We start from the raw sequence: 27,576 nt of genomic DNA, 5'->3' as shown, positions 1-27,576 counted from the left end.
AAAGTATCCAGAACAGCCCTCCAGAAGAGAACACAAGCAACAGAGGGAATTTAACCCTCTGTATGCCAGCAGCAGTATAGCTAAGACCTTGCAAAGGACTACATCTTTGGCAAAAAATGCTTGTTTCATTGACAATAGAACTTCTTACACTTTGACCAATATGCCCATTTGAGCTTATAGAGATAGACCCAAACCTATGGCTTAAAAAAACACTTTGTCTACCCATAGTTAACAGTGCTTTTCAATTTAAGTTACTAAATATAAAGTCTGCCTCCTCTGCTCTGTCAGATCATTCCCTCTCTTCTCTTGTCATCTTTTAAAATACAGTTAAATTAAAATGTAGTCCAGACTGCTTGATCATATGGTTCTACTGACTGGTCCATTTTTTTTGTTTTGGCAGGGATAAGATGTATAAATTATGAATGGTTGAAAGAGTAAACTTCAGTGCCTTAGGCTAGCTCATCAATCACATAGCGCATGTCAGAGGGAAATTGATGGAGACCCCATGGGCATCTCTTTGCTGCATCTCCCTCTTATCTTTCTCATCTTACCAGCAGGTAAGAGAATGTAACCGGTTAATAGACAAACCCAACTACATTGGCACCACTGTCCAGTTGTTGTTACTTGCCATTGCGATAACTCAGATCCCTGTCACTGAAAAGTTATGCACAAATATTTAATCAATGTCTTTTAAGGAGTATTATCTCAATGTTTCACTATTGTTATTACTGATTGCGGGGAGATTTTAATCAGCATCTAAAGCTTTCCAATAAGCTGCAAGTATAATAATGGCAACTGTTGGCTACGGATCTATCTGTAATTATTTTCAGTAAAGTGTGCTATTATAACCGTTTTCCTAATGAACTCTCAGAGAGATTGCATTGGATCTTTATATAGATATTTAAGGGAGGTTATATATGGGTTAAAGTAGCTAATATTAAGGAGTTCCATTACCAAAGCTACAGGTCAGATGTCTTTTGTAGGTCATGGATCTCGGAGGTGACTTCTAATATCTGGAATAATTGACAGTAGATGGTGCATTATTCCTTACAAAATATACATGTTCTCCTAATGCAAACTGAAGTGGGGATATCAGAACTCATTAAGTATAAGCAATGACATCATAATTCATCATTTAGATTTTATTTACAAGAGCTTATACATATATTAGCATCACTTTTGTATTACAAACTTTGTTATTACACCAACATAAAATTGAGGAGGTAAATCTAGGGTTGTGCCAATCATGATTGCCTGATTGCTGCTGCAGGCAAAATTATACATTGGGACTGCCAACAATAAAATTAAGTTCCAATTAACAAAATGCAAATGTTTAGCTTATGTTAAATGTTGCGAAACTTTTACATTTGATAATGCCTAGAGGGGAATTACAGAGTCCTGGAGGGTCATTTACAAAAATGCAAATGTTGAAAAGCATGGTATAAATTTTTGTGACATTATGCATGTAGTTTTGAATAAATGGACCAATCTTTATACCTGAGAGCATGGCTTTGCCGAGATGGCGGCATCTGTACTGGTGTTAAAGTTTGGCTCTTCATCATCATCATTTATTTATATAGCGCCAGCAAACTCCGTAGCATTTTACAATTTTGAACAAACATTAATAAGACAATACTGGGTAATACATACAGACAGAGAGGTAAGAGAACCCTGCTCGCATATAAGACAATGGGAGTTTGAAACACAATGGCATGTACTACACCATATTGCACACTGGACCAGCTAGAATGCAAAGGTAAAAGTATTGAGTGGGCTGTGTGTGTGGCAATGTTGGTCAGAGGGTTGTTGTCTTCTGTTAGCTGTGTAGATGGTGGTAATGTGGTAATCTAGGGAGATTAAGATGGTGGTTGAGGAATATCATAAACTTGTCTGAAGAGGTGGGTTTTCAGAGAACGCTTGAAGGTTTGAAGACTAGAGGAAAGTCTTACTGTGCGAGGGAGGTAATTCCACAAAGTGGGTGCAGCCCGAAAAAGTTCTGTAACCGAGAATGGGAGGATGTGATGAGAGTGGAAGAAAGACGTAGATCTTGGGCAGCACGGAGGTGTCGAGTTGGGAGACATTTTGAGACAAGTGAGGAAATGTATGTCGGTGCAATTTTGTTGACGGTCTTGTATGTTAGTAGAAGAATTTTATATTGGATTCTTTAAAATACAGGCAACCAATGTAGAGACTGACAGAGTGGTTCAGCAGAGGAAGAACGGTTTGCAAGGAAAATCAATCTAGCCGCTGGCTCTTCTAACGGAAGGGGTTGGAAGGTTCAGGGACGTTTCTTGCAAAGTGCAGATTAAGCATACAAGTGCACCTAGCTTTGCTCTTAAGTAGAAAACAAGATTTAATTTTTCAGGATTCGATTATTTAAATGAGCTGAGGATACTAGGTACTTTTAGAGAAATATTTGCATGCTTACAAAAGGACTTGAATTCTCTTGGTCAGAGGTCCTGGAAACACAATTTTTACAAAATTAAGTCTAGGAAGGGGGCATGTTCCTTACAATTCTCTAAGCAGACAAGTAGTCGCACTTGCACAAATAAATAAGCAGTGCAGACCCAGATTTTTTATGTTATTCCTAAATGATTCTTTATGCCTTGTCTAAATTTACTTTCCTAATGGCAGTAAATAAGGAAAGGTATAGCATGTTTAGGAAGGTCAGAAAAGATAGGAAAGAGGTTGACAATCTTGTAGGAAGATATGACTGAGGAAATTCACAATGCAGAGGCCTTACAGATAAGTACAATTGCAATAAAGACACTGATAGTACTATACCTCCTAACATCTGGCATCAGGACAGGGGCATGGCCATAGTACGACACCACAACAGGTGGGGTCACATAGAGCAGCAATGATGGACACATACCTCCCAAAGCTGTCCCAATCATGATGGTGGGACAGTCCTGCCTAAATAGGGATGGTTGGGAATATGTAGTACTGACCGGAGTTTATTACAATTCACAAAGCATAACAGATTCAATTACTAAAATCAAATACAAATGGTAGCAAAGCGAAGGCCAGTCCCCTTAATAGATAATTTTAGCGATCAAGGAGTAAACAGAGATACTGAAAATAATAGTTCTGAAAGATGAAACAGACTTTTATCAACTCTTAAAGACTACCTTTCCCAAGTTCTAGAAGGACCAACTAGAAAGTGATAATGCACTCAATTATATCCTATAAAACAGATATTATACCCAATACATTGGTAAGGGAGCATTTATGAAAGAGTGACCATGACATGGTAGCTTTGATTTGTACTTTTATAAAAACTTATGGAAGGATGCTACAAAAACCATACATGTTAGCAAAGGCCAATTTGAGTCTCTCAGACATAGGACACATATTTTAAACATATTTTGTGCAATTATTGTTGCATATGTTTATTTACTTACAACATTTTGATTTCTAGAAACAAATCAAGACAATGGGCCTTATTCATTAAGGAAAGTAGGGCAAAAAAAGAAGTAAATGTCTCGTGCACAAACCATGTTACAATGGAAGGGGAGCAAATTAGTTTATTATTTTGCACATAAGTTAAATACTGGCTGTTTATTCATCTAGTGCACAAATACTTGATACCTTTATTTTTGAAATTTAAAGTTGATTTAGGACATGCCCTACCCCAACCATAAATCTGTTCCCTCGATTAAAATTTACCTCCCCCACCAATGCGACATGGTTTCACTAAGGTGCAAACTTACTCCCTTTTTGATTTACTTCCCTCAATGAATCAGGCCCAATGTGGCTAAATAATAAAATGGTACAGATATAAGAAAGTATCCAAGGTACTAAAACTAGAGGGTACAGAGGGGTTATTATTCAAATTAAGTACAAGCAGTGTACTTAAAATATATATATATATATATATATATATATATATATATATATATATATATACATATTTATTTATTTTAAAATATACACACCCCCACACAGGTACAAAGATCACCCACAACATTAAAACCACTGACAAGTGACGACTGGCTCAGAGGTTCTCCAAAACAGCTGAAAGTGCCTAGAATGGGAACGAGAGTGCCAGAACTCAACCCTGGAGCAATGGAAGAAAATGGCCTGGTATGATGAATCATGTTTTCTTTTACATCATATGAATGGCCTGGTGCTTGTGTATTGTTTTCCTGGGAAGGAAATGGTACCAGTATGCACTATGGGAAGAAGGCAAACTGCCGGAGGTAGCGTGAAGCTCTGGGCAATGTTCTGCTGGGAAACCTTGAGTCCTGGCATTCATGTGGATGTTACTTTGACACGTACCACCTACCTGAACATTGTTGCAGAACAATTATAACCCTTCCCTGATGACAGTGACCTCTTTCAGCAGGATAATGTTTCCTGCCACACTGCAAAAATTGTTCAGGAATGGTTTGAGGACAAGACAAACAGTTCAAGGTTTTGACATGGCCTACAAATTCCCCGGATTTCAGTCCAATCGAGCATCTGTGGAATATGCTGGAAAAACAAGTCAGAGCCATGCAGGTCCCACCTTGCAACTTCCAGGACTGAAAGGATCTTCTGCTAACGACTTGGCGCCACATACCACAGGACTCTTACAGATGTCTTGTGGAGTCTGTGCCTTGATGGATCAGAGCTGTTTTGGCAGCACGAGGGGCAGCTACACAATATTAGGCAGGTGGTTTTAATGTTGTGGCTGATTTGTAAATATACAGTGGAAACTTAGAAGTGTTGGAAAGGTAATTGTAATGGGAATGTAAGTGATGAAGCTGATATCATTGGGCCACTAAAAGATGAACTACGGAAACTGAAAGGAGTTGATAAGGAAAATTAGAGTTATTATTTCAGTTCTTTTCATCTGAGTCACAAAGAAGGAAACAGTGCTAGGAAACATGTTGTGCCGCAGTAACCCATGCACACCATTAGATATTAATGACCTAACATCAGAGGAAGATCATTCAACAAAATTAAAATTAATGAAGTACACGGTTCAGAAGATATTCACCCTTGTGTGCTGATGGAGCTATATTCAGTTTTGTAATAATTATGGACTCCTACATAACAATACCACAAGATTGGTGAAAGAAAATGTGATTCTAATATTTAAAATAGAAGTAGAATAAAATCCAAGAAACTAAAGACCAGTGAGCCTGACATAATTAGTGAGTAAAATGTTAGAAGTAATTCAGTGTATCTCCAAGCATTCCTTCATAGTGAAAATAAGTTAATAACAGAGTCAACAAGTTTTTTGTAAGGCACCAGTCACACCAAACTAATCTAACATGTTTCTGTATGAAAGACGTGAATGGAATTTGGCAATGCAGTTGACGCAATTTATTTTCAGCAAAAATGCCATACCGTTTCACTTACTTTACTTAACTAACTCATGGATAGAAAGCAGAACCTTTTTAGATTATGTTTAAGTTATAAGAGGGGTGCCATGGGGATCTGTACTGGGCCCTGTTTTAACTGTTAAATTACCATATTTCATCAATTATCTATCTCTTATGCATAAATGATGTCAAACAACTAGGAATTTTTTCCATATGTGGCACTCACACCCATAGACTCACAGCTATTGGATGAGTGTGGCAGATCTCCTTTCAAAACAACTTCATAGACTGACTAGGGCTAAACCTAAGTCCATTCTTATGGAACTTCCAATAAAAAATTTAATGAGGAAAAAGGTCTTGCAAATTATGTTTTAGTAGTAGTCGGGTCAGCACTTGTAGGGCTACCTACACACACAAACTGCACAATGTTAGTTAATGCAAAATTGTATAAATATAAGTTCACCCTAGAGAGCTACTGTGGAAAAAATATAAGACTGACATATACCTGGTCTACTGGATGAGTGGAACCTTCCAATTCCTCCTGACACTTCCCTTAAAATCTTCACCTAACTTTTGTTTCAACTCATGTTGATATTTTATAGTTCAATTACTTTTGTACTACAAACATTTTGTTACATACTTAATGGTTTAACTAAAGATTTATAAAGTCGTAATATTAAAACAAAATTTTAATATTCCCCAAAATAAGTTTATATTGTATACATATAATTAAAGTGCATAAAATACTTAAAACATTTTAAATGCTTAATCCCCTTTCAAAGACTCGAAATGGAACTATAAGCAATACATTTTAATTCATGAAAATGATATACATACACAGTGTTATATTAATGTGTTTGTACAAGCTTTAGTCTCCTGTGCAGAGGCTGACAACAAATGCGTCTTGGTTTGGAGATGCCTTCACGCTGAGCCCACATTGTGTCATCCACTGATGTCTGCTCTCCCTCGAATCTCCTCATGAAAAAGACCATATGCCATTGCTTCAGCAGAACCCACAAGCCTTGGCACTGAAGCTGTCTGTCCATCTCTTTCTCTTCTTGCGAGCATGAAAAGTTCCAGCACTACGGAAAGCTGTCAACGTACCTATTAGCTTGATGTCTTCATTCGACCAGCCATCTGTGCCCGTCGAGGGACAGCAGAGACAGCCAGTGTCACATTGAGCAAGTGCCTTTTCCTTTGCAAGAAATGTCACCTGCTGGGGATTGTAGAGGGAAGGACACAGACAGAATGACCTGTCCAACACCAGCAGATGTCAGCTACTAGCGTTACAAAATCAATGCCCACTCCTGGGACTAATTAAGAAGAAATAAAGAGCAGAGAAAGAGAACATTTGTGCCATATTATCCAGAACTTCATCCACATTTTAGGATCTCATCTCTGGCAAGCAGCCTCTGACCTAGTCAAGGAGCATAGAGTGAGACATCACTTTTGGAGACGTGCTCAGTTTGGGTGAAATTATTTTTCAGCAGTTCTACACACCATAAAACAACGAAGTAAATGATTTCAGATGGGCTGGAGTAAATGGGTTGTCATTACAGATCTTTGCTTCACAAAGACAGTGAATAACTTTGATTATTATTATTGTCCATAAAGTACTGACATATTCAGCAGCAATGTGCAGAACAGGTAGCGCATACAAGATTATAAAACAACTGAAAGGTCATAGCAAAGTAGGAGAAATAGGCCGTGTTCATGAGAGAGTAAACTGTTGATGGAAGACAAACTGAGAAAGGATTTCTTTTTGATGGCACAAATAAATTCAAACATTTTTAGGAGTATTTTGCACAGCCTTTAAATCAGTGTAGTGACATATAGTAATAGTAGATGTTTGTGTATAAGGGAGAGCTTTGACTTTTCTCATTTTTCAGAACAAATGAAAAGCTGGGAAATTAGATAAGTGTCTGCTGGTGAAATACAGGATTTAGCAATTTGGGTGCAACACAAGAGAAGTAAGTAAAATAAAGGCAAGGAAGATATAAAATAAATTAACATGTGGAGGTCATTTGCCAATGCAGAGTGTGGCACAGAAAAGTGACAGACAGAGGATAAGTAAAAAAAAAAAAGTGGACAAATTGCACTAATAACTATCCATGCTATACTCACCCCCTCTACATTCTAAAATTTAAAATGCACTCTGCACCTCCCTACATAAGTAACCTTGGACTCCCACACTACTCTACCATATATTGCTCTTCCTGTTTTTCATTATTGCTTCCCAAGCACATTTGCAATATTTCTAGTACTTCTTGGGTTATCTCAAAACTTCTCAAATCTCCAGCAATGTGTGACTGTCCCATTTTACAGCAGTAACAAGAGAGGCCATAACCAAAACGCACTTAAAATCATGTGTTTATGTGAACGTTATGCACTTCCCCATTTGTGGTTAAGTCTTGCACATCCCCCAGTCAAAAAAATACACAGGGAGGGTATCAGGCTTCCCTATATATTTTTCCCCCAGTGAATGCTGGGTCTCTTGTTTCCTGCACTGGGTACCTCCCTCCCGCCCTGCTACTGTAATGATTGTCTTGCATTGATTTACTGTTAACCGTATTTCATTACTTGTCACAGTTGGCAGGAGAGCAATTCAGTCAGCGACTAATTAATACGGTGCTACCGCTGACTGGCCGCGGGTCACTGCCCCTTTCGAAGTAACATGACTCTTGGTCCTGCTGTGTGGAGGATCTCTTGACCTGCTTTGTGTGGGCACATCATTATCAGGTCCAGAAGGGAAGTAGTCACTCTGACACCAGATTTAGCACCGGCCAATCGTAAAGGATTATATCCTGGGACCAGTGGTGTAATGGCAATCTGACCTTCCACTGTTTGGTTTTGTGATTAGCTTTATCTGACTGCATTGCTCTCGTTGCCACCATATATATTGAATTATGTTTTAATAAACTGTGACCTTTTGCCAATTTTAAACTTGTGTCCGTATGGCTATTATGATAATAAAATAGTAATATAAATGTAAACACACGAAGCAGGGTTCGGTGCATGAAAGGGAAGACATTAACACCATGCAATTTATAACTTTTCTCGCTTGCTCCTTTATTCGCTCTCTAAACTATAAGCTCTTATGATCCATGTCAGTCTATGTATGTCACCTGTACACTGCTACAGAATATGCTAGCATTATAAAACTAACAATCATAATGATATGCTTACATTGTAAAAATTGTGGCAATGCTAAGTGATGTTTTGATTTGTCTATGTGTAAAAAAGAACAAGGGCCTAATAGATTCATCTAACCATTATTCATGGTATATAACATGGTAATTTGCATATGTTTCATATCAATTTCTAAACTTTCCTGGATTGTTTCAATGTGTGTGAGAATTGCTCACTTTTGTAATCTGATAAGATAGTGAAAGTGCCTTTCTGAAAACTACTGAGAATACTGCTTCCTAGTATCTGCAGTGTATGATCGGCATTGATCCGCTAAACTTTGAATGATAGCTTGTGTGTAAAAACCTATTGCAGAACTTAACCTGAAGTTCACACGTAAAAACCAAAGTATATTAATTTAAAAAATCAAATATAACTATCAATTATTAGTCTATCAATTACCAAATGCAAACAAGATACTTAAGTATATATTAGTATAGTGTAAGAGAAATTATCTACATTCTGTATGAGGAGAACATTCCTCATAAAGTACTTAAATGTTAACCAGCTCATAATTTTGATGAATAGTGGTGTGATATGTGGATATAATTCAAGAGTGTATGAACGTTATCTATATATGCATTCTTATTTCTTCATTATTTTCCTGTAGGTAATGCAGGCATTGTTATTGCTGTGTAGGAATTCATGTGTTTAAGGCAAGACCTTTTTTCTTTATTTATTTACCCACACTCTCTCTCCTTGTTTAGAAGTGACAATGAATAAGAGTATGAGCTATAACATCTGCTAGAAGTGTCATTTGCAGCTGTAGTGACAGGCCCTCACCTGACCCTCAGAGAGCCTGCAGGGACATTAATCATATAACAGACAGAACTAGGAACGAAACAAGGGCTGCCTATATCCTGTTACAGACCTTGTCCCTTTCTCGTCACATGACCTGTGGCAACGCGCAGCCTCCCGTGAGAAGCAGGGCATTGGTAGTGACATGTAACAGAGAGGTAAATAAAGCACTGGGAGTCACAAATAATGTTCAGCTCTCTAAACACGGGCAATTATTTGTACTGATCCTAGACACATATTCTAGAGACTGTGACATTCTACATGTGTAAAACCACACGTGCATCAAATGCAGTTCAAATATTAAATAGGCTAAAAATGAAAAACAACAAGGAAAATGTTATCAATTAGGAAGATATACAATATTACAATAACTAATTTAGTATTTCCTTGTTGAAACATTTCATAAGCAAAGTAATAAACAACTATAAAGATAACAGTGCAGTGCACACAGGAATTTGAGACTCTTAGCAAAAGAAGACACTGGGATTTACAGATCAATACATGTATAACATTGAGGTCCTAATGTAATGCATATATTAAACTGGGAGTTAAAGCTTATTTTGAGTCAATGAAAGCAAGGTGTATACAGGGAGAGCATCATAGGGAACTTTTACAGTCAAAAACCACACACACCAGTAATAGTCCAGTCCAGCCCATATAATGCTGGGAGAAAGACTTAAATATGATAATGTGATGTTATACATGTATAAGAAATCTTTTAAGAGAAACCATATATAGCCATAAAAAACTCACAGGCAATAAATAAGTGAAATTCACCAATACACAAAGCAGAGTCTAGATGTAGCCAAATGCAACAGTGTAAACAGCTAGTATGGATACAATGAAGTGCCCAGAGGTAACAGACCTTAATCAGCCTGAGCACCCACAAACCAAGCAAGAAAGAGATAGTGATGGACCCAAAGATGTCATTAACCCCTTCACTGTCACTGTAAAGGTGGGACCGCACCCTGTGTGACTGTCCACAAAAAATGACAGAATGTGGGAAAGATCTTTCATTACATAGAGTATAAATAGTATGATTTATCAGGCCTGCCAATCTGAGTGATTGATTATTGCCTGCCAGACAGAAGAGTGACATATTAGAAAAGTTTTGTTAACAATGTCTATTGCTCGTCAGTCTGCCACAGAAGCTGGTGATTAATGTGTTGTCAGCCAGTAATCCCACACCCCAAGCTAATGAGGGAGGCATTTATCATCCTCATCGAGTGGCACATGTCAGCGCGGAAGGAACTCAAGTACTGGAAACAATATCGTTTTCCTTATCCCGACTGACGGCTGTGACAAGTCTGGAAAAGCCACAAAGCTGCTTTGTGTGAGCACTAACTTAACAAAGAGAGAGAGAAAGACAAAAAAAGAGAGAGAGAGAGAAAGAGAAAAAGGAAAGGGGAAAAAGCACTTTCAATTGCTTTCTTCTTTGTGGTAGGGCTTGGTAAGAAGTAGCTAGTTACTCAGAAACCCAATGCAGGGTTTATGTGTACTTGTCTTGTGTGTTTAACCCCTCTACTTATTTGTTTCTACTGAAGTGTTTAACCAGTAGTAAAAATCCCTCCTATTGTTTTAGGACACATAAGTGAGTTTTATGCACTGCTGTCTGCATCTATGTGCTGTGCAGCACAATGGTAACCTGAGCACATCAACTACTTATCTAATTTGCAAGTCATTACCAAGTTTTCACATGTGAAATATAGCTGACAATCAATCCCATTTCCAATCCTGTTTCTGAAGGAGATGAAAATGTTGCAAAACTTTGAGGTTTATCAACATAAGAAAAGCAGTTCTTACAGCATGGGAAATGGACAAATACACAATACTGAGCACACATGCTGTAATATCACTGCCAGGGGCTCTCTGGGCTGACAGGCAGGAAGGCATATGCTGGCCTGGTCCCATAGTGGGCTACTGGGTAAGGGCTACCTGCGTTTTAAAATGTTCCTAACAGGCTGCTGAGCTGGGTCTCGTGCTCTCTGGGCTAAAATTTGCCAATCAGCCCATGATACAGCTAATACAGGGAATTTGGCCAGATATCTGTGTGTGACCAGAAAATGACCTCAATCTCTGATAACAATCTGAACGAAATCCATCATAACATTATTGGCAGGATGGTAAATGTTGTTGGCAGATAGACGCTATCTGCATGTGTGTGAGCACTAAAATGCACCAATCATGCTGGAAGTGATCTGACTACTGATCTAGATGTGCTGAAGAGCCGGATCTCTTCCAATTTGTGCTGCCAAACTGGACACCCATCCTGTTTCTTGGCGTTTGCATCGAACAGCAGGATCAGCCTTTGTATAACATGACTACATGACAATTATGCCTTTTTACCACCGTTAAGTTGGTAAATTTGAGAACATTTGAACCCCAAATATTAACACAACACCTCTGCATTAACAGCATTGTCACAAAAAAACAGCTGTGCAGATGTCCATAGTCTCTCTTGGTCACAGCAGCTTTACTACTAGTGCGTGTTTTGCTTGATCAGGTGGGCATTACAGTTTTGAGCATTGTCCAATCATGTTCATGTTAGAACTGCCAAGAGTGTCTTAACTTATAAACTCTTAAAGCCAAACTATCCTTCAGGAATCACACACCGGATAGAGCCTATCCAACCTGGTTATTTTGACTGCTGCTGAAGTGTACCAGAGAGCCACAGCTGACCAATGTGCAATGTAAACAGAATCAATATCTCAGCTGTGTCTACATGCATTCATTTCATTCCTAGCCCAGCTGTCAGCCCACTAGCCAGCTTAATGAAAAGCGATTTTCTAAGCTGAACTTTTATTGCATGTAAAACTTCCTTTGTGGTTAGCATTTTCAACCGTAGAAAAAGGTTATGGATTCTACAGACAAGAATAAAGCACATACACACAGCATGTGCCTCATATTTAAAAAGTAATGCTCTTTTATTAGGGACATATGGGTCTCACTGCACACACATTAAATGTCATGTCAGAAAGGGAGCCTTTTAAATCAAGTTTAGATTCATTTTTGACCTGACTCTGGGGTTTCTCCCAGATCCAAAATACTTCTTTTTAAATCTGTCTGTTTAGGTGCCACCATAAATCACTTTCAAAGCATATTATTTCTTCATTTTATTGCAGCAGGGAGAGGGATTCTTGCAGAGCACAGTTTAGAAAGTTCTTTGGAAATGGAGATGAAAGAGTAGTGTATGTTAGGTTCCCAGGCACAGGGTGAGCTACAACAAGAAGAAACCTGTTTGAGGGTCATGTAAAGTACCTGGAACACAGGTCCAGATTTACATTTTTGCCCCTGGAGGCCACTTCGGTCCCCCTCCCTGACAGCCACAGCTCTCCATGGCCCCAAACTCCACCATGTATCATGTTTAAAAAATTCATAACATGCTTAAATCTGCATAACATATATACAATACATTACAAATGGTTAAATGTTTCTTATATGTAAATAATAAATCATGAATAATAATAATAAATAAAAATAATTTACAGAAAAAGAAATGGGCACTCATTTTATAACAATTAAAGTCTGGTGCCAAGGTCAAAACTTGCTCAGTCTCTAAAATGTTGCTGATAGTTAAGAATAAAATGTGAAGCCGAAGACACAGTGTTTAAACACTTAACCTGAGGGGTCCATATATTGCTGCTTTAAATTAATATAGATGTAAGTAGCGATCACGTGACACTGAAGTCATGCCGGTGCAATCGGGCATCAGGACCTTCAGTTTGCAGGTAAGTCTGTTTTTATTGCAGTCGTTTTTGTAGGCAATCAGATTTTTGGGGTAGATATTAATGCTGTCGGAATTCTTGGCAGCGTTAAACCGTACCCAACCCGCTTTGTGTATTGGGGCACAGTCATGTTGGCATAGAAAAGGGCCTTCCCCAAAGTGTTGCCACAAAGTTGGAAGCATGGCATTGTCCAAAGTGACTAAGTATACTGAAGAATTAAGATTGCCCTTCACTGGCGATAAAGGGCCTAGCCCAAACCCTGAATAACAGTCCCACACCATACCCAGACTCGCCCATCTGACTGCCAAACAGAGAAGTGTGATTCGTCACTCAACAGAACATATTTCCACTGTTCCACAGTCCAGTGTCGGTGTGCTTTAAACCACTCGCATTGGTCTTGGTGATGTGAGGCTTGCATGCAGCTGCTCGGCCATGGAAACCCATCCCATTAATCTCCTCCCGCACAGTTTTTGCACTTACATTAATGCCAGTAGAAGTTCAGAACTCTTCAGCTATGGAAGCAGCATAGTGTTAGCGACTTTTATACACCATGTGTCTTAGCAGTCGTTGACCCGACTATGTGATTTTACGTGGTCTTCTGCTTTGTAGCCGAGTTGCTGTTGTTCATAAACGCTTTCACTTTCTAATAATATCACTTGCACTTGACTGTGGAATATCCAGCAGTGATGAAATTTAGTGAACTGTCTTATTGCAAAGGGGGCATCCTAGCACAGTACCACTGAGCTCTTTTGAACGACCCATTTTGTATCACAAATGTTTGCAAATGGAGACTGCATGGCGAGGGGCTTCATTTTATACATCTCTGGCAACGGGTCTAATTAAAACCTCAGTTCAATAATAAACAGGTGTGGTCCATATAGTATGTGCATGTATGTATGTATGTATGTATATATATATATATATATATATATATATATATATATATATATATATACACATACATACACACATCTATATATATATATATATATATATATATATATATATATATATATACACACACACACACACACACACACACACACTCAGATAGATAGATTAGATAGATAGCTAAGCTATATATGTCTACTGTATATATAGGATTTTTAAGGAGCTTGCTAGCTTTTGTCTTGTGGCCACTGAATGATCAGTGAAAACCTGTGAAAATGTCAGGTCAGGTCCAGTAAATAAACTTCACCAGTTAATTTATTGATAGAAATCCAGCCACTGGGTCATCTGGAGTACTCAACATTTCACTCACTACATGTAACAGCTCAGCTGGTAAGCTCAGTAATTCATTGTTTTGATTTAATTTTTAACTTCAGACTTTATTGCTAGTTTTATGAATGTCCGTACTTGTGCAATGGCTCCATCACTCTGACAGACCAACCTGTCCACATGACAGATGTAATTGTGTTCAATCAGACGGCTACTTAAACAAAAGCTGAAAATTAAGCTGGACATGTGGAACTAAGAGAGCTCAGTAGCTGCAGAGTAGGGGAGAGCAGAGTTGTCAATCAAAGACCTCTTCCTCGTAGTCTCATCACCTAACTGCTCATAGTAGTAAAGTTGCCTCCATTACCTGTATCAGGCTTTACTGGTTAGCTGAAAAACATGTTTGAAGCAATAATATTAAATAAACACTAAGGGGATATTGCGGTTTGTGCAAAGCCACACTTTTTAAAAAAATAATTTTTGAATGATTTGGAAACAGATTTACTAAAGGCCAAAATGCACATAAAATAGTATGTGTTGCAAACACAGACTTTTAAACTGCTATCCCGATTTATTCAGATGGCAAGTATACAAACTGTGCAATTTATTAAGCTGCGGTTTGCAAAATCTCAGGTCAAAGTGAGAAATGTGATTTTGCTAAGCTGACGCCATCTTGTTGCCTTATAGCCATTTTGTTCTGTTATAGCTTAAATACAATTAGATGCACCTGTTTTGTAGGAGTAATTCATTATTTGCAAGGCTGAGCTTATAACCTTGGACATACCAGACAGGAGATAAGCCAGCCCCCCCCCCCCTTCCCCCTGGGGAGTTCTAGTGTGGATAATGAGAGAATATACTAACATCTGTGTGAAGGGAACATGAGTGGTTAAAACCTTTTGGGGCGTAGTTTTCTGTAATATGTGATTTTTGCTATATAGATAGGAACTTGTAACTAATAAAGCAGAGTTTATCTGTACACTCAAACCATGCAGTGTATTTAATTCTCTCCAGCTGATGAGCTCATAACTGATAATCTGACACTTACAGGTGAACAATCTGATATAGATTCGACAAAAGCGAAAGCTCATGCCATACATTGCTTGAGCTGTTTTTGCACAACAGAAGATGGAAAAATAATGAAATTTATATATATAAAAAAAAAAAAACATTACTAAAAGCCCAGTGCTAGTCAACATCGGGCCTTTACTCTAAGTGGAAGGCCCTGACAAATTATCAGCCACCACGCCTAGAGGGTCCTGGAGCAATGCTGAATAGCACTGGGCTCCTTCTAGTACCCCTGGCAAGTGGATACCAGAGTAATTAATGATTTGTGCCCCCATTATTAATAAAATGCTTAGTAGTGCCCCTGTATAAATAAAAAGCTTTGTAGTGCCCCTATTATTAATAGAATGCTGGCCACCATATTAAAACAAATAAAAATATTATCCCTATAATTTGAAAAATAAATGCTGTTTCCCTACTACTTGTAAATTTTCATTTCGTGATCCAAAATTAATCTATATGATAATTTAAAAAAGCAAAAACATAAAACACTTGCATAGAACTGATCATGCACCGATGCAAAATTAGTTAATTTCCTGTGAACCTGCCTACTTGATAGCTGGGCAGTCACTCAGGTCTCTTATCAGTGATTGGCTGAGAGTATAGTAGGATCCTACATTTTTGAGGCAGAAACCTGGATCCCATGTGGGGCAGTTTCCAAACTGCACGAAAAACCAAGAAAACAAAAGTCACATAGTTGCTATAACAGTGGCCGCCATGAACAGCTAAGCAGACTATTTGCAGATTGTCAGTGCCAGCCTACATCTGTAAAGACAAGTGTAATCCTTGGATGCCCATATGCCTCCCTGCAAGGGACCCAATAAGAAAATATTTTATAAACTGTATCTACAGGGAGATACTATAGCGTTCGTATTTACTGACATTCTTCACACTATATCACAGAGAAAGGCAATAACTAGAAATAAATTAACAATGCGTTCTTTTTTGAGGGACAAAAACAAAGTATAATTCCAAGTGAGCCACTATACATGTAGCTGGCCCAGCATGCTAGAATAACAGAAACGTACAGGACAGTTGTGTAAAATAACTTTAAAAATGTAACAATTCACTCAGTGGCAACTTGCAAGGATACAGTATGAAAAGTGTATACACTGTTACAGTAAGCACTATTAACCCCATATATTATGTTACTGACGGTTGCAGTGCACAAAGCGTTAATACATATTACCCTGTCTCCCAATGCACAGGGGAACAATACAAATGCCTACGAAGCCTTTTGCTGTCTAATTGCCATTAGTGACAATTACAGGGATCCGTACAGAAATTAACATGAGAGCAAGCACTAATTGTGGTGTATTTTCTACAGTATTGATGGCCCCCTGCCTGCTGTTGGAAAATGTACCAAAAGAAATCAACGCAAAAGCAAAACAAAACATCTCATTATACCCTCCCCTTCCATCAGTGGTGTGACCCTGTCTGATAACCGGCGGTTATGCAATGATCAAATGTGATAAAAACTTGCTAGTGTTAAAAGTAAACAGGTGTTTGAGGAAAAATACATTCTGAGTAAGGAAAGAGTAATGCAATTATAAAGAAATATAAATGACACAGAGAACGCCATAAATGTCATTCTAAAATGATTCAAATAATCTTGCAGGCACCATTTACAACCACCTCAATACATTTTTGGCACTGTTAGAATTGCAGACTTTGAGTCTCAGACTTTACAAAACACATAATATTTACCTAATAAATCTATTTACCGCTATCAGGTGAAATGAAAGCTTTTCTACCAACGCTTAACGCAGTGATAAAAAATATTGTCTTGTCTCAATTTAACAATAAAACCTTGCAGATACTCGGCTACCTGGCAATACTGGATGCGCATGCATGGCCTGACTTGCCAGTTCTCACATGCGCAATGGAATTTGAAGCCTAGACTTGGGCTACCAATTCCACTTTCACTTAAAAATAAAATAATAGAAAAAAATAGGGGAGGGGGAAAGTAAAAAATATAAAAGATATATTTAACTTAGAAAAAATACTGTATTGGAATAAAGCATTTTTCTTTCTTTGCACCAGCTCAGAAAACCTCTCTGCAAACCTATGTACACTTCTACACTGAAGGCGTCTGTTGAGTGCACAGTGCAGACGTCTACCTTGAAGTGTGCTGAATGGAGCATCTAGGCCAATAATAGTTAACCGAATACACTTTGGCATTGGCAGCCCTCTAACGCACATTACTCATAATCTCTGTAACAAGGTATAACAAGACATTTAACCAAAGAAAGAAGCACCTATCTGTAATATCATCAGGAGGCGTTTTAAACAAGTGTTACAAGCTACAACAAACAAATCTGACAATAACAAAGGCAGGAGCTGAGGGCCCAGTTGAAGGCTCGGAGGACCTCATGTGGCCTATGGATGCCTGTTGCCCATCACAGATCTAGGAAAACCAGTGCAAAACTGAGGAGTTTGGTGGGAGGCATAAAGTGTGCTTGTAACTGTGGGCTTAAAATTGTCAAAGACTGCTTGGCTAAGGTTGATGTCAACCATGACACATACAATATATAAGCCATACTTGCCTACTCTCCCGGAATTCCCAGGAGGCTCCCGAAGGAAGAGTACGCAAACCTCCCGGATTCACCGAAATTCATGGCATTGAATGGTGTAGCTTAATCGTGTCATTAAGCCACGTCCCCGGTATTCAATGCCGTGAATTTCGGCATTTTATAGTGGGGCGGGGCTATATGACACAACAACATCACCACGCCCCCTCCTACCCTACCCCCGGTCACATGACTTCTCAGTTTTGAAAGTTGGCATGTATGATATATGCATACTTGCATACTTTTCATCATAATTTTGTGTAATGGACTGGGTAATACAAGTTAACTCCTTTAGTTCAAGGATTTCCATTGTAACCACAAAACCCATAAAACCAACAACTAATTAAATGTTTTGTTATTAATTTTTGAACTATCTTATTCTACAGAACGCAACCATGTTCAATTAATCTTCGAGCTAGTAGGATACTTACTACAGCCTAGGATTTCAGGGACAGGAAGGGGTGTTTGGCCATGCAGCATCCTGATCCAAGTTCTAAGCATCTGAAAAGTACTTGTTTTTCATCCGTTTCTCTTTCTCCAGCTACAGCGCTGATTGCTAATGATGACGGCTGTGTATGCATTTTATAACAGGTGTAAGCAATCAGTAGCAATTGTAAAAATGTATTTTATGTATGGTAGACATTAATTATATCCTGATAAATGTATTTGATAGAAAAAACGTTTGAAAATCTTTTTTTAATTTTTTTTTAATGTTTTGTCATTAATGCCTATATTATTACCAGGTGACATTAATTCAATATTTATTTTGCTTTTCATTTTTTAAAGACTTTATAAACCACATAGGTATCGTACATATCCTGCAGTGTCCTGTGCAGTATAGCAGAGCAGACCTACATTCGTATTCATCAGCGCATTTATCTTCAGATCAGCTCCATGTTGAATTCGGAAGTACGCAGAGCCGAATTACGAACGCACATTGGCTTGGTATGCATGCCTTGATGAATTAGGCCCGCTGTGTGTGCTTCTTGTATAGATTTTTTTTTCCCATGGCAGATATAGATTTCTTTTGGTTTAATATACAAATAACTATATTTCAATTTTGAGTATTATAAAAAGAAAACGTAAAAAGTAATGGAAATGTACAATTTTACATGATTTTTCCCAAGGTCATATTCATGCAGTTAGTGCTTCAGATATTTACATCAAATGTAACTGTAAATATCTCTCTTGAGCTCAATATATGCACTTTAACAAGGCTTGGCACAGATGCAGGGACAACAAACAAAATAATTACTTTTTTTTAAACGTTCGTAATATTTATGTTTTGTTTTGTTATGTTTTGCTTCTGTAACCAGATTCTGACGAAACTTGGGGGTAAATTTATCAAGCTGCGGCTGGAGATGTTGCCTATGGCAACCAATCAGATTCTAGCTGTTATTTCATAGAATGTACTAAATAAATGATAACTAAAATCTGATTGGTTGCTATAGGCAACATCTCCAACTTTTTTAAACCCGCAGCTTGATACATCTACTACCGCTTGGTGTGTCTCGACTGCTGCTAGCAGTAACAGATTCTGTGTAACTTGGATGTAATAACATTACATTTAGTTCTAACTGGATCTATTAGGATGGAAGCCTTTCCCCCTCCCCATATGTGTATCCATGGTGACATCACAGTTGTAACGTCACCACTAATGAGGAAGTATATGCTTCTGCATTAGTAGTATAGAGCATTCCATTTGTACACTGTTTGCAATGACTCAGGATATAAATGCAAGTATATATAAGATTGTGCATATAGAGAGCAGATGTGTGTAATAGGTGTCCCTCCAAGTTAGTTTTGTGAGTTTCATTTGGAAACTCTCTAGACTTTCTCAGTGATGGAATACATTATATGAAGATTGCTAACTGTAAACATTTTGGGCAGTTTTTCTGTAATCAATACGAGAACTGACCTTGTTATCTTTTGGTTTTACCACTTTCATAAAGGCTCCTCTGGAACTTGCCACTTCACGCTCTTTGTTTGTCACTTGCCTGGTATCTAGAAACTTTAGTTTAGGAAGTTTGTTCAACACAAAGTACCTGCAAAAAAGAGCTTCAGATGAACATATGTCAATGAGAAAGCTTGTCCTATTACTCACATATACATGAGTGTGTGTCAAGTTGGCTCCACCTACTGCACCTGGGTTATTATGTGGATTGATCCATATTTAGCTAAACAATCCCACTGGAAGCACACTATGACAAAATGTTGGAGGATTTTACCTTATAGTGGGAATGATATAATATATAATACCCACATTATGAGGGCAGCAAAATAGACAAGCAAATAAAACAGAGCCTAGGCAGCACAGCATACATATAGTGTCATATTTACTGGAAAAAAAGATCATGAACTTTAATGTCTGATTGAAAGAACCCATCCAAATGGGACCACAGTTACCAAGGGGTCGGCAGAAACAAAGACACGTTTGTCATCACTGGCTGAGTAGAGAGCACGGGACAAGAGGAATACTCAGCCGCTGTCATTGATTTAGGAAATGCAGGAACAAGACTCTGCCTGGAAAATTCAGTACTTGCTAAAGGTGATGACTAAACAGCAGGCAAATGATATCCTGTGCCTTTAAAATTCTGTCCACTAGACAGTGATTCAGAGTGGAACACAAGCATAAGCGTAACTTGCAATTGAAATATTTGCACCCAAGTGTATGCATATATACACTGTATGCAGAGCTGAGGATGCGTCCAGATCTGAACGAGTAGCAGATGCGCCCACTTGACAACAGGCACACATCCAACTTGTAAACATGTACACAAACCTTTTCTTTTATATGTTACACACAATTGCTATGTAACATCACATAAACTTGAATAACCTGGGTAAGAGCAGGAACAACTTCCTGACATGCGTACAAAACAAAAAATATTTTTATTATCTTTGCTACAACATGGTAAGCAAATCTTAATCTATGGCCAAGCGACTACTAAAATCTCATTAACTGTCTGCGAATCATTCACAAACCTCTATATACAAGCAGTTGACTGGTTCATCATCAGTATTATCCCCTACTTAAACCTGCCCCTGATCACCCGCAAATAAAACCGCTTTCTCAGCCATATCTGCGACTACATCCCAATCTGAATCCATAAGCAATTGTTTGAACACTCCCTTAGTGTACATTGCCCACATCAGAACACCCCTTCCTTCCCCCCATCACGTCTCTTTAGGCGCAAGGAGTTTTAAGTGCCAAAAAGTCACTTATCTAAAAAGGCCCATTTGTGTACATTCACTTTCTGAGCATACGCAGTACAAACAACTGCAAAGTTACACTACAGAAGGGCGTACATCATACTCTGAATCAAGCCCTTTACCCTTTATTGCTTAACCCGTACATGTACAGATCCAGCAATTGAAGCTCTGGAAGATCCTTGTTGAGCTTTCAGTTTTTGTAACAGACTTGCTGTGTGCATGAAGCTTTCAGTTTATACACCAAACCAAAAGTTGGTAACATTTAAATGCGCACAACAAACTTAAAACGAAGTACAGCAAACTATCTTCAAATTCATGTTGCTTCTGCATTAAACTGAGGACCACAAGCTTTAACTGACAAAGCGTGAAAGTAATTGATAACAGCCTTTGTAAAAATCACATCACAGAATATTACTCATTTTATCTTAAAAGTAAGCTGCAATGAATTTCTAAAGTACGTTGCTGGTCTTTGTCATTGCAAGATAGTTATGTCACACTAACCTTCAAATAAATGAAGTTACTTATTTAACTGGCCAAAACATGTTCTGTACGCATATAAATTTAATAATATGTCACTTCACTACTGAAACAAAATGTTATATAGAGCAGAGAACTTGTCTGTGGAGATGTGCTAGGACCCAGACTCAACAGAGCAACGGTCATCACCCATGTATGCGCTGTGCTCTTCCGGTTGCGTGGCACTTAATTCCTGCTCTTGTGCAGATCACTCAGTATTCCGCTCTGCATTTTCTTCTTTACTTCCTGCTTATATTTAAAGTACACAAGCAGATGGTGTATTGTTTTGTAGCCAAATATTTAACTGCTTAAGGGGCTTCTACAAAACGTCAAAATGAGAGAGCTGGAGGCTTAGCCGGCTGGTTTGTTCAGCTTAGTTTTCTCAGTGATGCTATCATCTAATACTTGTGAAAATGGCCTTGAGCATATTCCCTGAACACAGGCGACAGTTCACTCTCACATACAGCAGATCACCTAAACCACAAAGAACTTTATTTTCAGGTTACGTGTTGTCGCTGCAATGAGAAGGGTTCTGTAAATGTCATTGTCTGACACTGACTCAACCAATCTAATTTACTATACGGAGTCATTTTTGACAAGAGTTCATGGCTTCATTTGTCATTCTCGTCATAATTAAAAAGCTGAAGTTTATGGTAACTTTTTGAAACCTTCTTAATGCAAACTTGGCAGGCAACTCAACAAAAGATATATAGTAAGTAGAATATTTTGAATAATTTAATATCATTTGATATCAATAATAACCAGTAGTATATATGCAACCTTTATCAACTCACTTAGATTTTTCTGTTATCGATGCAAATAATTTTCTTTCTCATATTCTTGTATCCTACTTGGAGGCAAGCCAGCATGCTCGCAATTACTACTTAAGTTTGTGATTCAGCTACTAGGTGTGTAAACTTTTCAGATGAGGAGTGATTGACATGTTGGCTGAGCATAACATGAAGTGTACTCATGAACACTATGGCAACATGTTACATGATTTTCCAGTATAATGCCTTTATACTAAGAGGTATATTTAATACCCACATTAAGAAGGCAGCAAAAAGAGTCCAGCGGTTACATGTCCTGGATAACAGAATATGTAGAGTCACTGATCCACTGTAAAATGAGACTTCTGTAGTCAGGTGAGAGGACCAGGTGAGGCAAAAACTAAACATGGATGTCAATGTCTAGTTGAAAGAGTCCATCCAAATAGAATCACAAAGACAAAGGGGCCGGCAGAAACATAGACAAAGTTGTCATCACTGGCTGGGTATGGAGCACAGGACAAGACAAGGACTCAGACTCGCTTATTGATTTGCGAGACGCATGAAAGAAGGGAGATGACAGCTTCTGTCTCTTCAGGCTGTGATGTAGCCCTTCAGGGACCAGTCCTGTGTGTTAGCTAGAACAGTGGTTGGTCTAGCTTAGATCAGAGAGTTTCAGGCATCAGTCTGCCTTCCTGGGCCTAGTTCCTATGAGCCTGGCAGTTAGAAATGCTAAGCCTCTGCTGGCGATTCTAGAGCTGCTCCCTGATATAACCTGTTTCTGGTGGCGCCTCTGGTGACCAGACAGGAGAGCTTCATTCTCATATCAATTTCTAAGACTACCTAACCATTCTGCTCTTTGTGGGTGTGGCAGATCCATAGACCTGACTGGTCTAGCTCTGACCCTTCAGGGTTCATCGTTGACCCTAATTTTCATATGAACCTCAAATATAGATATTATTTTTTTACATATTACACAGTCCACCTGCTTGTATTTTTTAACTTAAGTATACCAACTTATCAAAACTTTATTATACTATCAGAGTGACATAAAAAAAACATTTGTCATGTGCAGTCATAATTAAGATGTCTACACTCTTTTGTAATGACCATATTTGGGGTGAATTTTAAAAAAAAAAACATCAAATATATAATAGCCTTTCAAGTGACTGTAATAAGCCAAACTTCTGAAAAATGTTGAAAGTAGAGAAAAGTTCTCCATGTATAAAGCAGTGTATAGTATCTGATATGTATGTTTGATATGTGATTCCTATTTTAGTACAGCCCAGAAGAGATTTATTAAGTATATCATTCATTGTCTTCCCTAGCCTGGGGACATAAACAATGCTTTGAATGTCCATCTGGTACAAGGATAGCAAGTTGGCGAGCCAGACTGTTTATAAGTGACTATTATATTAAAAATAAACATTATAATAAAGACTATGCAGAACAACGTCTTGGGCTTAAAATTTTTCCTTTGAAGTAAATAAACCTTGCTAAACCTTTCAACAATTATCTTAAATATGACTTAACTAACCTTTGGTTAAGAACATACTTTACGAATGCTGTGTTGACAATATGATGTAAGGGTATATTGACCTCTTAATCCACCCTTATAAACCATTTAAGCACAATCCTATTTAGGTCTACTCACTGAGGGTGACAAAAACAAATACTGAAGAGAAGGTAGCTACTGACCTGTATCGTTGGTAGTCGTTTTCATCTTTTTCTGTGCTAACAAGCTCATTAGGACAGGCCTGGTTCCCAAGGAGAGCGAGATATTCCAGAGCCGGAGCTGATAAAGCTAGTGAGTCAAGAAGATAATCCAACTCTGTCAGGTATCGCAAGGAATGTTAAGGAATAGGACAATAGCACTTACTTCACCTAATTTAAAAATCTTACATCCAAATCTTTCTGTCAAACAGCTAAGTGTCATTAAAACAAATTCCAAAATGTTAAATAAAAGTAAGGTGTAACAAAAATACATTTTAAAATATGTAAAACCTTTTAAAAATGGGGAAACAGTTTGACCCCTTTAATAAATTGATGCAAGGTATCTACCCCTACACACTGCCACACCAAGAGCTAAATATATAGGTGATGATATCAGACACAGAATGGTGTTAAACATATACAGTATGTACTTTACTTGTTTTTTTACATTTCAACAAAAACATCATAAATGTTGTGCAGCTCCATACGATTATTTATAGTTTTAGAGTCTTAAATAGGAAAACCTTTGTCAGGGAGTATAAATTATGAAAACATTTCTAAGTTAAATATAGTAAAATGAAAGTGCTAACACAACTGTGAGTACATAAAAGTAAATTTAATTAGTTATGAAGCAAACATGCTTACCAAATATCTGAAATGTAATTTAGATAACAATGTGTATGATATTAAAGTACATTATTGGTATTATGTCCATAAATAAAAAAAAAGGGGCTGTTCTGGGTCTATTATTTAAGGTCTATTAGGACTCCAAACTGTTTAAAATCCAGAATGTGTGCATACTTTTATTCAACCACCAGAGGGCATGTGCACAAATTGTTAACCACTGCTAAATTCTTTTTATAGTCACACTTGCTTAGTTTATGTTTTTCTTCAAGATTCAATTTTCTCTGTTTTGAATAATAAAATTGTGACTGGGGTGCCTTTTAAATATTTATTACGTATTAGCCTTAGCTGCAAAAATTGTGTGCCTTGCATAACTGGTTGATAATTGCTAACTAACTTCCACACATTTTTGTGTTAATTTAAACAGCTTTTTCTCAGTCATTTTTGACTCTGATAATGTCTGATAATATGCAGTGATTACATTAGTGATTGTGCACGTCATATTTCTATTAAACATAGTCATCCATTATTTTATTAGGAAATTTAAGTGGCAGGTAAACCACAAGCAGCAAAAAAGAAAACAAAATTAACTAAAAAAGTAAACAAAAACTGCAATGTTGGCCCAGCATATGCCTAGATTTCGGAGATGGTAAATACATCCATGCATGGTGCAGTTTTTAATATATATCACTATTCTTTATTGTAGTGATTATCAAACCTCATTACCTTAGGATCCTGTAACGTCTGCACCGTAAGGTGAGCAACTGCATCTTAGAAACCACAACTCTCAATGACTACAATGAGAAAAATAGGAGCATAGAGTTGTTTTAGAGAACTTAGGGTTTCTTTCCAAATTCCCACTTGCCTTTCTGAAGCAGGGTATTCCAATCTCCTGAATCTGCAGAAAGTTCCCCGAGTAAGAAATTCCCTTGTATAGTGACTGAACCACAAACAAGAGAGAATCATAGAACTCACTCACATCAGTCCCTGCCCCATTTGAGCTTAGAGTCTAAATTTCCTAATACACACACACACACACACACACACTAACACCAATGAACCTACTAGTATGTTTTGTTATGCACTTTGTCATGAAAATGTCATCCACAATCACCTATCCCAAATCTTTGAGCATAGGGTCCATTGTGAGAGTTGTTGTACTGTTGGCGAACCTTATATAGCTTTAACATGCCTCTGCTAGATAGAAGTAGATTCTGTGCATATTGTGGGATGAGTTTAGCAATAGTTTTCAAGTAGGAGATGAATACATGCAGCATCTAAAGTTGTGATGTCACTCCTATTTTATGGTAATTGGTCACACTCTATTTGTGTATGAAAAGATACTTTAAGGCTGCTATCTGCTGTCTGTACTACATAACCCTTTGCTTAAATAGATAATGATTTTTTGCTTTGGTCATCCAAAATGGCGCACGTCTTAACAAATCTTTCTTGTGCATCAAGATATACCTTTATTAGTCATATATTAGAGCAGGACATTTCTCCGTGGCTTTCTCCACAAATCTCTGTACATGTGGTTTGTGACTAAGGGTTCAGTTTTCTCTTCCTCATTTCTCTTCCTCATTTTCACCACAGTAATTCGAGACTGGAGTGGGTTGGGGGGGATTGGAAATGTGCAAATTCAGTGGTTGATTTACAGTTTCTAGATATATTATTTGTAGAACAACATATGAAACAAATTCCAAAATCTTGGAGCATACTCTTCCACTCTTCTAGAGGCTTTTCTGTGAAGCCACACAACATTTTTTCACAGAGGTTTTGTAAACAGGGTTTACCCCTCATGCGATATCCAGATAATGGAACCCTAGCTAATGAGCATCAGTTTGGGATGAATCCTGTTCTAAAGGCGGATCTCCAAGTTCTTATAACCTTTGATTGTCTTTCAATTTTCTTCAGGAGTGTTCTTCACTTGTAGTGCGGCTCAGGTTGTTGATAGATGTCATGAATGTAGATCGCCATGATACCTTATGAGTCCTGTATTGACAAGCTCACAGTGACCTAGATATTTGGTGAAGTCAGCCATGCTTGGTGTCTGTGTCCTTTGAGGTGCATGCCTTAGTCTGTGAGAAGGGAATTGTCTTTGAGAGTGACATAGGGTGTCCTTTCATATATGGATGTGATCAGCATCCCTTCGAGAGGATGCATTAGAAATCACAAAAAATTGTTCATCTAGGGCTTATTTTGGTTCAGCATCTGTAACCTCTTTATCACTGTATATGGTATTTAAGCTGGCATGTTTACTGGTATGGTGTGTGCATAACCTTTGCCATTCTACCGGGTCTTCTGAGATGATGCTACTATTCCTGCTCTCACTTCCAAAATTGGAGTGATGAGATTCAACTTTATACAAGCAGTCTAGGTACGTGCTACATATTGTATATTAGTCCAGCCAGATTACAAAGGCAAAAAGTGCTTAGTGGGCTCCAGTCACAAAGCAATGTCAGAGGGTTGTTGTCTTGTGTGAACGGTGTATATGGCACCTTAGGGAGGCAATAGGGTACCTTAGGGAGGTAATAGGGTACCTTAGGGAGGTAAGAGGGTACCTTAGGGATGTTAACAGGGTGGTTGGCAAATTTAATAAGCTACCTGAAGAGGTCAGATTTCAGAGAACACTTGAAAACTAGATGAAAAAGTCCTGTAACTGGAAGTTTGAGCAGATAATGAGTGTGAATGAAATATCTAGATCTTGAGCAGAATGAGGGTGTCAAGTTGGGAGATATTTTGAGACAAGTGAAGAGTTGTATGTTGGTGCAATTTTGTTGATGGCCTTATATGTAGTAGAAGAATTTTATGCTGAATTAGGTCAAAAACAGGTAAACAATGTAGAGACTGACAGAATGGAGCAGCAGTGGAAAAT

The 27,576-nt window shown here is 38.0% G+C and overlaps 1 protein-coding gene across 3 annotated transcripts in view; it reads right to left on the bottom strand.

Annotated features, from left to right (window-relative positions):
- LRMDA (leucine rich melanocyte differentiation associated) overlaps window positions 1-27,576 on the bottom strand; it is a 790,872-nt gene that overhangs the window by 276,568 nt on the left and 486,728 nt on the right. For all 3 annotated transcript variants that reach the window (XM_075217083.1, XM_075217081.1, XM_075217082.1), the window contains exons 4-5: window positions 24,063-24,197; window positions 19,787-19,913 (exon numbers count right to left, since the gene is read on the bottom strand). In XM_075217083.1, the coding sequence (XP_075073184.1) occupies window positions 19,787-19,913; window positions 24,063-24,197 (262 nt within the window). The remainder of the gene's footprint in view (window positions 1-19,786; window positions 19,914-24,062; window positions 24,198-27,576) is intronic.

Source organism: Mixophyes fleayi, chromosome 6 (genome assembly GCF_038048845.1).
Source record: "Mixophyes fleayi isolate aMixFle1 chromosome 6, aMixFle1.hap1, whole genome shotgun sequence".
NCBI lineage: Eukaryota > Metazoa > Chordata > Amphibia > Anura > Limnodynastidae > Mixophyes > Mixophyes fleayi.
Note: the sequence above shows the minus strand (reverse complement) of the source record. Positions and strands in the feature narration are given on the sequence as shown.